Raw genomic sequence first — 12,033 nt, 5'->3', positions numbered from 1 at the left:
ACAATGCAATGTTCTAGCACGGAGAATCAATTTCCTCCAGAGCAGGTTTTACCTGAACAACCGAGGGTGTTGGTGGGCCTTGCCTGTCATTTTTCACTCACCATCACTATGTGGATCCAGCGCCTACAGATGGAACAGATGTGCTGCTCCTGACCTCCTCAAATCCAAAAATCCTTATTTGTTTTGTTTCCAAAAACGTGATTTTTTTAATCCACTGCCATATTGATTTCTTAGAATTCCATCAAGCCAGCTTTACAACTCCCTAATTATCTCAAGTTCAAATCCAACTCAAAAATCAGCCCAAGGAAAAAAACCTGCTCAATTCCACAAGTATGTGGTCCAATCCTTCACAATTCTTTTCCATTTATATATATTTTAATTAGAATGCTATATTTTTGATAGCTGGTGCAGAAGCAACATGCTGTTTTCTTCCCTTTCCTTGATGTCAGAAATATTCTCTCCTGGCTTGAAGAACTTTCTGGATTCCTGTTTTCTGAGAGAAGCAGAAGATGAAGAAGTATGTATGGTGATGAAGTGGTAACTGAGACAGTTGTGGGAGATACAAGCTTCGTTCAAAGCCTGCTGGAAATGATGCAAAGCTATCACTGCCTGCCTCAGCCTTTGGAGTCTCTCTTGGTTCTTCCCAAACTTCAGATTTTCAATGGCTGTCTTAAAAGTAAATTTTTAGTCTGATTCTGATCCTACTGAGCACATTCAGCCTTCACTGCCTTAAGTACTAGTGGCAAACAGTCATCTGTGCTCAGGATAAGGCTGTGTGCTAGTGTTTTCAAGGGCAGGACAAGCAATTCCTAATTATAGTTTTTCATACTGGTAGACTTGTCTGAAGTCCAGGGTGCACACTCATGAATTAATCCTCCTACACCACTTGTCAAAAATGCAAGCTCTAGCAATCTGACTTCTCAGATGAAACAACCAAGGTAGAGAAGTTAAATGACCTGATCAAATCACAGATGCAAGTGAGTGTTACACTCAATATGAAAAGGCTGCTCTTTGCATGGCAATAAACCAAATGTCTCTTGGCCGCCTCTCAGTCTCTACTAAACATACGGTTCAGTCCCACTGCAGGTAGTCACATACATGAAATTAGACAGACACACCACTACTTTATAAATCCAGGACCCAAAGATGGCAGATTCACATTCATCTTTTTAGCTGGTCAAGAACTGTATTTGAATGCATCTACTACATTCGAAGTGGCCACAAAATAGCCAGCCAGCCCAGCTGCCTCAGGAGTGAGCTGTGTGGAATGAGACATCAAGGAAGGCCTGAATTTCCCCAGGTTGCCTGGGCTTGTTGGAACTGGATGGAAAAAGAAGAGAATGGTATTCCTGAGGCACTCAGGTTTGTCCCTCCATCCCCCTGCTGGAATGGGGAAAATCTTTCAATCAGTGAGCTCAGATTAATAAACCTGACTCACACCTTGGATTTGAGTTTGAAAGGATTTTCTCAATTGGATGGGAGATTGTTGTGTCTCTTTGCAAGTCAGTATTTGTAAATGTGTTAGTGGCTCTCTTGATACCAAGAGAAAATCACTGGTTTCTGTAGGTAAAATATAAAGGTTCAGCTTTTCCAAAGAACTCATCCGGCAGTTCTTTAGACACACCTGTGAAAGGCAAACAGATTTGCACTGGATGTTAGCAAAAGCAGAGTACAATGGAAAATCCTTCTACTTCCCATTATGGGAATGTGATTATTGCTAAAGTAACTTGCTTAAATGATGGCTTTGATCTCTAAAGAAAACAAATACTGCAGGCTTTTGATGACACACAACTACCAAATCATCTGGTGGCATGACAGGAATCCTTTTTGCATTTCCTGCATTCTCCCTGCATTTCCTGCAGGGAATGCATTTTTTGAATGGAACATGTATATCACAAAGGTAATGTTTGTATTGAGGCTATGGACCTCAAGCCATACAGCTGCACTTGATGCAGCCTGAGGATTTGCAAATACCTCACCAAGGGTCTCTTCTGGATATGAAATATTCAAATACATGGAAAGACTCATTATGCTATGTGCACTGAGGTAACCTGGCAAAAAGAAATTGTCAAAGGTCTTTTATACTCTTTAGGAAGCCATGTTTGAAATTAATAAAGCCAGATCTCTGGGATCCAAGGAATACTTTACAAAACTCCAGCATTTTAATCCGGCTAAAAGTGTGTGGCTGGAGATCTAGCAGAGGAAGGTAGTGGAAGTGAACAGAGGGACACAATCCGTCTCAACAGCCATCAAAATCATGGGTTTTCCTACAGATCAGAGCCCATAGAAGATCTGGCAGATTACAGTATTCACACCACACAACTCTGCCTACAACTAATGGATCTCAAACCCCCGAGATCTTCTCTAAGACAAGACAAATAAATAGTCAAAAACTCCCTTTAGGTACTGGAATCATCCTTATGTCTCAGGGAAAATTAATTTAATGGAAATCAGCGCTTCATTTATGCTTGTTCCAAGGCAAATATAGGGAGAAGTACATCTCTTTGGGCAGCACTCAGCATTGGCCAGTGATTCACTCATCGGGCACTTTTTTTCCCTGCCAAAGGTATCTACCAGGACACAAATGGGAGATGGGAAATTCTAATAGTAGTGCATGATATATGCCCAAAAGAGTGAATCTGCAGGAAGAGAGATTTCACAAAATGTTGTACTCATTGTTACCACTGGCAGAAGTTCCCTGTGATACTTGTGCCCTGCCAGCAGGCAAACAAGGCCATAGTTTGGTGATTCAACACTAACAACACAATTTGTCCCTTTCAAATCCTGCCCGCTCTAACTTCATTCTCTTTGCTGGCAGAGGGAAGAGCTCCTGGTTACCAAAGGGCAGCTCTTTGGTGAACACCTGAGTTGCTGCCCCAACATCACAGACAGGGAAGGAATAATGAAAAGATCAGCAGAGCCGAGTTATGGCACGGCATTCACCCTTGTTCATCCTTCCCCAAGTGTGCATCGATCCCAACAAGAAATTCTGCATGGCATATAGGGAGCAGAGCTGCATTGCAATGTTTAATCTTAAGGCATCTTTGATTGATTTGGTAGTCACTCAAGATGTAGAAGGCTCAGTGAAAAAGGACTCCTGCTCATGGCAGTAGTTGCCTGTTATCAAACCACTGTAAAAATCCTTAGGTATAAATACAAGTTACTTTCTCACAGACATTCACATTATCTTAGAAAAGATGTATGGGGAGAACCTAGAAGGTCAAGTAGTTGAAAAATGTCACAACCTTCTTTAGTCAGGAAAGAAAAGGCTACAAGGCAGTAAGCATTACAGAATCTGAGGGTGATTAGCAGGGATGGTAATACATGTGTAAATTACTCAGCATTCGGTCAAAGTGGTGACCAAGGTTTTACAAAATGGTATTTTTCCCCCCGAAATGTCAAATAATGCCTCAGAATAGGGGGCAGAGGTAGGGGGCTAGGTGCAGACTGAGGGGCAGCTTAAGACTGTTTTCCCATTGCCCTTGCATGCTGCACGGGCCTTGTACATCTCATGGAGTGTTACTCTACTCCATATTTCATAGGATAAAGATGCTAATCTAGCCCATACCAGCTGTGTGAATGCATGAACACCATTTTAACCATCCCTATTATTTTTTGGCCTGGATATCCTTCTTTCTCCCATGTAATCTTTTCAAATGTGTCACTATCTTAACAAGTGGAAAACATCTAATCTAAATTTCCCTTCCTGTAATTTCAGCCAGCTGCATTTATCTTATCCAGCAGAGAGAACAGATAATACCTTTCTCTCCTGAAGCACTCCTGTAATTACATGAACAAGGATCGTATGACCCCCAAGTTACCTCTTCTCTAAATTAAAACAACCCTGGCTTTTGTTCAGCATTCCTTGTAAGTCCTGCTGCCTGTGTAACTTGTTTATATGGAGACAGGCCTAGCAGCCAGATAAAGCATAAATGCAACAGTCTACCTTCTCATTAGACCTGAACAGTGATTACTGAAGCTACCTGTCACCAAGTGTGAAAAAAATGTTCCGGGCTTGTAGACTATAAATTTTTTGGGACATGGAGCTAGAAATACCCAGATTCAAACTCAGGTTCTGCTGCTGCCAGTCTGTCTGACCCTGGGCAAATTGAATCCCAGTTCACAGCTCCTTCACCTGACAGACAGGTCTAGAAATAACAACTTGCTTTACTTAGCAAAGGATGGCCAAAGTAATATAAAGCTGGAGATTGTGCAGATGTTGTAACTTGTGGTGGAAGAGCTCACTGTTATGACAGTCTTCCAGGTAGACAGGTGTCCTCTCTTAGGAGTTATTTTAATTTTTTTTTTCTAAAATACTCCAGGTGTTTTTAAAAATCAAAGTTCTTCCAGAGGACTACATCAAACTGTTGGGATATCAGTAGCTTCCAAGTAAACATGGGGAAGTTCAGGACTTCAGAATACCAGGAACCCCCATGGTAATTATTGATATTTGAAGCTCTCCAAGTGAATGATTAAACCAATTTGCCTAACATTGCTGTGACCCGTGTGTTTCCCAATGTCAAGTCATCCAAGCCTACTAGGAGGATTCTCTCTATAGTAGGTGTATTCCTTCCTACCAGTTGATTACAAGTAACAGAATCCTTTCCAGTGTAGGCTGTTGGTTTTTTTTTTCACTGTAGGAGAGATCTACATGGAATCACTAAAAACACTTACTGATGAGACTTTTTCTCCAGACTGGAACCTCCCATAAAATCATCTTCCCGTAGTAGTGCTAGCTGAGAGACTGTGTATCAAAGCTTCATACACGTTTCCTAACTTACAACAAGAAGGATTTTATTTATTCTGGGTTTAGTACATTAAATTCTGAGAGATCTCTCTGCAGAAGCATTCACAGAGAGCACCATTTCAGAGCATTTTCTGAAATAGTGCGGGCATATTAAAGGACACCAATGTGGTTTAACTCTTTATTGAAAGAATGTGTCCCACATGGGTGGATGTAAGCAAGCAAAAAGAAGTCTGTATTTTTTTGTGAAAGGGAGTGGGCACTGATGTAAGTTAACAATGCCCAGGTGAGCCAAGCCCACTTGCAAACATTCTTCACATTGCACGTCCACTTATTGCACTACAGCCACTCCTGTGTGATAGCAGGAGTGCTGAGGTGTAATCTCACAGCTCCTCTGCCTAGTACCACTCTAGGGATTGCTTTGAGGAGCATGGTGGCAGAACTTGTCTGTTCTGCTCCCAGTCTCTGTCCTCTTAGCCCATTGATTTATTTAACTGAGCTATACCCAGCTCAGCATGTTTAACCTGTGTTAACTATAGCTCACTCACAGGCAGATGAAGTAGTTCAGCCTTCAGCTCTGTCCATTGCATAAGGATCCAGATGAGAAGGACAGGGCTGGCACCATGCTGGATAGATGCTGAGGTAGCTGACAAGTACTGCTGCAAATTTGCCCTGTGTGATTGGCACCAACCTGGAGCTCATTACCCTAACGATCAGCCTCCTGAATTTTGGCAGGAGACATTGTGTAACAGGGAACCTCTCATCTTGCAATACCAAGAAAAGCAAGTTTTTTAAGGCTTGAGGGAAGAGCAACCAAGGCAGAAAGAGACTCCCATTATCAGTGCTCATTTCAATGCAACTTCAGGCAAAGGAAGCCTTGAAAAAGGTTATTTACAGAGAGTGGAAGAAGGATTAACTTTTCCAGGCAAGTGGGACAAGGCTGTCTTTCTACAAGATAGGTGTATTTACTTAAGCAATGTATCAATAATTAGAAGAGGTGAGCTTCTGCAGTTATTAAGCCTTGCTTAGAAATCTCACTTGTTATTTTTGGCTTTTCATTTTTGAAAAATCTTCTAGGACTTCAGCCCAAACTCAGGAGCTGAATTAGGGCAGAGGAGCTTGCTCACAACAAAAGAGTAACACGGCTTGTTGCCTCTAACCCTAAGGAGGCCAACTACAGCCATCAGGGAGTTCCTTTCATTAACACAGGTGTTGGGACTTTCGCTGCGGGCTGCATGGGTCAGTGTCGTAAGTATTATTACTGGCATTACAGTGGGTCACAGATAAAGAGACAAAGAACAAAATACCTAGAAATTAGATGCTTACTGTGTGGCAGCATTGGTGGATCTCCACCCAGGTGGATGAGTCCCCGCAGTACATCAGCAGTGCTGTCCTTAGGCTTGGGACAGTGCAAGGGTCACTCACACGCCCGCACACACTTGTTATGCCTGCAGAGGACTGTGTCTTTTCTCCACCTATGGGCTGGGCCTGGCATGACACTGCAAGTTAAGAAAGGGCTTTCTCCAGTCAGCTGCCTTACACTGGACTCTCTCTTCCTTTATAAAATTCTGGTGCAATGGGTATTTTTGCTTGTCTCCTCTATCACATAAGGCCTCAGAAAGATTAGGAGGTTAGGGGGCACAATATTGTTCCTCAGCTGAAACCACGCAGGATTTCCCCAGGTTAGATATGGCCAGGCCTCTGTGTAGAAGACAGAAAACACAGGCCCAAGGAATGCCTTAAAATAATGATCTCTGCTACCTGGCTTTACCTGCTTTCATACAAGAGATGTTAGAGCCTGATATAAAGCAATATTTATCTCCCATCTTACACTCACTTCTCTTCAAGAAAATATGGTTTCAGAATGATGTCCAGGTGTAGGAAAGACAAACTACTTGTTGGTATAACTGCCTTGTTAAGGTTTAAGGCTTGACATGCTTCAGTGATCTCAGAGATAGTGGGAGGTTGACAAAGCTTGGGGAGAAGGATGTACTGATAGTGGACAAAAACAAAGCAGAATTTATGTGCCACAAGGACTTTTGGCAGAACTCCTAAGATAAGGAAGAAACTAGTAAAGCAAACAGAGCAACTGTGCTGAGCCCAGCTCCAGCTGGGTAAAACTTAATTCTGGCAGAGGGAGACTGGGATCACTGACTCACAGCCTACCAACTAAAGAAACCCACCAACTCAAAAGAAGAGAAAATCTGCACATGTGGACTAATTATTATGACAAATGAGATAATAATTTAACCAGTAGAAGGTATAATGCTAATTAATAAGGGAACGGTGTAACTTGTAGCCAATGAACTGTGATTTCTTTGTTTGCTAAAATGTATACATGGTGTAAAATTTTGATGACTGGGGAGCCAGCCTTTTGTGGGTTACCACCTAGCTCATACTTTGCACAAACTAGAATAAAGAAACAGAAATACCTTGTCTCAGTGTGTAAATCGGTGCTGCATACAAGACAAGAAGAATACAAGGGCAACTTGACTAAATCCTAGAGAAAAATCTCACTCTCCACTTCCAGAAGAGAGCCTGTCATACACAAAAAGGAGAAGCAAATAAGCCTGTAGAGAGTTTTAACTAAGGAAAGAGGATCTGGGTGATTTATCAGCATCCTTTAAGGCCTCAATTTTATTAGGGAAAATGTTAATTGAGCTAGTTAGTACCTGTGAAGTAAAAAGTCAAACCAGCTAGGTATTCCTTGTGTAAGCCTCCATCTCATGTTGAATCCTTTTAGTGCTCTTTGTAGTAAAGACCTTCCAGTTCTCAGCTGCATTGTGCTTTAAATATCTACAGCGTCAGAAGCTACCTTATGTCACCCCATCTGTGAAGACATGCAAACAGAGCATTCATTTTTTTCCCAATTAACTAAAAATGGATTTACTAAAAGGAATATTTCACTCTCAACTTTTAAAAATATAATCTGCAAAGCCCAAGTAGATATTCTGAGACGAACGACTGCAATTAGGGTGGTCAAGTAATAGGCATAAACAATTAATAGTTTTAAAATATTGTAATATTTTTGGCCTGTTGACAGGGAAGAGCTTTTTTAATATATATAATTCAGAAGTTTTGAATAAAATTATGTGTACAAAAACAAATGGAAGATTTCAGTGTGTATGTTGTCTTTAATATGTCCTTCTTCTGGAATCATTAAACTTTTACAGATTTCCCAGGAAATAAAAAGAAAGGAAAAATCCATTAATGAAGTGTGTAAGAAACAGACCTTCTAAAAAAAGAACCGGGAACATATATGAATGTTTTCTTTTGAGCTTAATTCAAATGGACATAGGGGCCCTGCTACTAGGTTTGTGCTACAGCTACTTGACTTGAAAGATGAGCAGAGAGCATTTTGATACAGAAGAATTTATCTCCTCTGAGATTTCATATAAGCATTGACACAAAGTGTCATGATGACAAACATCAGACTTAAGTGTTTAAAAAACCACAAGCAGTATGAATTCCCTTCCACATAGCCGTAAGCGCCTGCTTGCCCTTTTTCTTCCAACCGTGCAGTTCTGGAAGACAGTCTCTCAGCCAGGCCAAGACAGCTGATGGGCTCCATTCTGGTGTGGTCAGGGGATGTGTCAAACCTCAGCACATATTTGGGTGTGGAGTGGATAAATCCAGAGGGAACAACACAGACCCTGCTTCTCACAGAGATAAAGTGCTGTGTTGTTCTCCTGCTGCCTTCCCCAGCAAAACAAAAACATGGAACCAATTTTCTCTGTGCTCATTCACTAGGGCACCTGCATATGACTCTGGTTCAACCATGTCCCCAGGCCCTAGGTACAAAGGACACTAATGCGATCTCACCCCTGTTAAACACAAAGATGACATTGATTCTTTTAGGCATTCTAATCAGTTCTACACAATAAATATTTATACACAATACAGATTGTTTTAATGAGGTGAGGAATGCATACTGGCTAGAAAAAACAGGGAAGAAAGTACCAAGTTTGCTAAGTTGTTATCCAGATTTTTGTATGGAACAGCTGAGAGAATGGAAACTAGAGGATATTTACATGTTCTGGCCTACTGGGAACATACCAAGAGGCTGCATTACATTCAGGAATGTTGCCTTGTGTGCATAGCAGGAAACCACTTGTTGCTTGCTCACACAGCAGCAGATTGAGAGAGAGGAAGGGAAACACTCAGTATGAGAGATTTGTGAAAACCTAATAGCAGAAAGCCTATGTCTAACACACTAAACAAGCCTGTTGCACACCTTTCTCAAGCCTACAAGCAGCACAGCACAATGTAAAGGAAACCCTACTGCCACTGAAAGAAAATGCGTGGTGGGTTATATCCTCCTGTACTTTTGAAAACCGCCTTTCTGAGAAAGAAAGGCTGAAAGATTTATAGAGAAATAGAAAAATAGAAGGAAATATCCTTGTTTTATCATTCATGCAATAGGAAACTGGAAGCTGTGATTTGCAAATGGAAACATCCCCCTAGCTAAGGAACAGGTATTGTGCTTTCTCCTTTTCCAAAACTCTGAGTTACTTTCTCTGTGTTTAAGCAAACATCACAAAGGAAGTTTAAGCTGCTTTTGAAAGCATTAAACCTTTTGGCACAGATTGTTACCTTTCTTCTATTACCACCATCTCACATGGAGTATAAAGCAAATAAAAAACCCCTACCCAGACCTTGCCCACATTCAAAAGACACACACAGATGAGATTAAAAGTGTTTCCTGTTCCATGGGAAAATGAGAATGGATGAAAATGTTTCATGCAGGGAGTACAACGTGCACAAATCACCACCTTACATTTTGCCTCCATGGAGCTTTGGCTTCCAATAGAAAGAAAACTTTTTAATAAACCTCTTGTACTTGGGCAGCTCTGCCAGTCACAGTTACACAAATTGCACATGAGTCATCAATTCAGTACCAAACAAAAAACTTCCCATCAAAACCCGAATCCTATTTAGTATGAGTTCTTCCACAAGATCAACACTGTCATTCCCAGATGTTCAGTGCCATCTGTGAGCTATGAAGCACAGCTCCCGTTCACCATTCTGTGTATTGGTAGACAGACTTTTGAGTGGCAGACAAGAGTTGGAGCTACAATCCTTTCTCTTCACCACTGTCTCTGCCACATCCACATAGAAATACAGAGATATCCATGGACTTCTAGAAGAATATGAATGAGAAAATACCAGGAAGAATAGCAAACCCAAATTCCAGGCAAAATTGCTGAATTTTGGGGCTGCAAAAAAAAGGCTGAAAGAACAGTCTTCTCAACAAATTTTATCTTAGTCACTTCCTTGACTACAGTTTTCTCCAATTTACTTGCTGTGTAAAATCATTTGCTGACTTGTTTCAGGGAATCATTTCAGGCCTTCACTGAGTTCCAGAGCAGTTTTGTACATTTTAACTCTGCACTGTTTTGAAAAGTTATGCTCAATTATGAAAACCATGTTCACTTTGGCATTCCCTGACTACACAAAAATAAATATAAAATCAAAGCTTCTTCTTGGTTGTTCAGGTAAGCAAAAACAAAACCTGCTTTTTTAGAACTAGTCACTTCAAATCCTGGCTTGTGTGACCTTTAGTGATGAGAAAGCAAACACAGAAAATGTACAAACAATGAAAATAAAATATTTTTAAAATGTGAAAGAATATTCCACTATGACATGGTTATGAAGAGCATTACTTCAACAAAACAATGAGATATGCAGTGGAGAAGTTTAAATATTTTGGAATTTGCCATCTCATTTCTTGCCTTCAGCTGAAACACGATTTGTTCATAAGTGAAAAAAAACCTCCATGTTAAACCAATTTTAAACTGGCAGCAACTGCGTCAGTAATCACACTTCATGTCATTCTGTGATTATGTGATTCTCCTGTAGTAACTCTGAGACTTACTTCATGCCATATTGCAAAAAATCTGTAACAAATGCAACCACTTGCAAAACAACATATATACAGATACACAATGTAGACGCTTCATTCTTTCCACAATATTCTTTTAATGTGTTTGTTAGAACAACTTTTTCTATCTTATTTTAATTTAGACAATCTTTCTTCCTGAATTTGTCTTTAACAAAATCAAAATTTGTTTACTGTAGAAAAAGCATGAAAGCTCCATACGCATGAATTCATAATTGCTTTTATCACATTTAATTCCAGGCAGAGACCCTCAAAATCAGTTATTTGGTGTAGAGGAAGGAATGTGCTCCCCTTATTAAGAGGAATCATAAAAGATGCATTGTAAATTTAGGTAGTCTTCCATAAAGCATCCTTCACTAGGAGTTGATTTGTCTCCCAAGGTAAAATTCTAGATTGCACTGATACTAGAAGAAATGTTATCTTTATATTCATCTTAGCCAATATTTGACCCTGCGAAGATACAGTCTCAGCCACCACAAGATCCCATCCCTTGGTAACTGTGTGGTTGGAAGAAGTATGCCCAGAGCTGTAATAGGGTGAGAGTCCTGGTGCTGTGCACCGCTGGGACCTCTGGTTTCACCCAAAAGAGCACCACAGAAGAATGCCATGCAACTTTCTTATGGAGGACAACTGCAGATGAAGGATTTGTATCTGCACAATTTGAAGTTTGATCCTGCAAAGGAGGTGATCAGTTGGAACAATCTGAAGTTTGATCCTAGGGTGTGGGTGATTTCACTGGGTGATTTCACTGAGTGATTTGCCCCAGGGCAGCCTGTGACGAACAAGGTCCCAGGTCTCCTCAAGCGGTTAGGATACTTTTTATTGTATTCAGGTGCATGGGCAGAGACACAGATACCACATTTCAGGCACTGATGCCTGGTAATTTAAACGAGCAATTCTCAGCTGTTGCCCCTGGTTACAGCTGAGATAGAGTCAATTTCTTCTCAGTAGCTATTACACGGCTGTGTTTTGGATTTGGAGTAAGAATGGTGTTGGTAACACACGGATGTTTTGGTATTTTGCCAAGTCGTGTTTACCCTAAGTCAAGGACTTTTTTTTTCCCCCGTGTCTCCTGCTCTGCCAGGGAGGCGGTGTGCAAAGGAAACAAAGGGAGGGAGCATGGCCGGGACAGGTGACCCGAACTGGCCAAAGGGATGTTCCACACCACCGAACGTCATGCCCTGTGTATGAACTGGAGGGAGTTACCTGGAAGGGCGGAGGATCTGGTTTCAGGAAGGGGAGGTCTGGCTCAGTCAGTGGGTGGTGAGCAATTGCACTGTGCATCGCTTGTTGTTGTTGCTGTTATTATAATTATTTTATTTTACTTTATTTTCAATTATTAAACTGTTCTTATGTCAACATACAAGTTTTAATTCGATTCTCCTCCCCA

General features: G+C 40.9%; 1 protein-coding gene across 1 annotated transcript in view; it reads right to left on the bottom strand.

Moving 5' to 3' along the window:
- PSD3 (pleckstrin and Sec7 domain containing 3) overlaps positions 1-5,364 on the bottom strand; it is a 130,743-nt gene extending 125,379 nt beyond the window's left edge. Inside the window, exon 1 of the mRNA XM_069002530.1 lies at positions 5,293-5,364. Coding sequence (XP_068858631.1) covers positions 5,293-5,334 — 42 coding nt within the window. The 5' untranslated portion in view covers positions 5,335-5,364. The remainder of the gene's footprint in view (positions 1-5,292) is intronic.
- Positions 5,365-12,033: the final 6,669 nt, after the last annotated feature.

The sequence above is a fragment of the Aphelocoma coerulescens genome (assembly GCF_041296385.1).
Source record: "Aphelocoma coerulescens isolate FSJ_1873_10779 chromosome Z unlocalized genomic scaffold, UR_Acoe_1.0 ChrZ, whole genome shotgun sequence".
NCBI classification, from domain to species: domain Eukaryota; kingdom Metazoa; phylum Chordata; class Aves; order Passeriformes; family Corvidae; genus Aphelocoma; species Aphelocoma coerulescens.
Note: the sequence above shows the minus strand (reverse complement) of the source record. Positions and strands in the feature narration are given on the sequence as shown.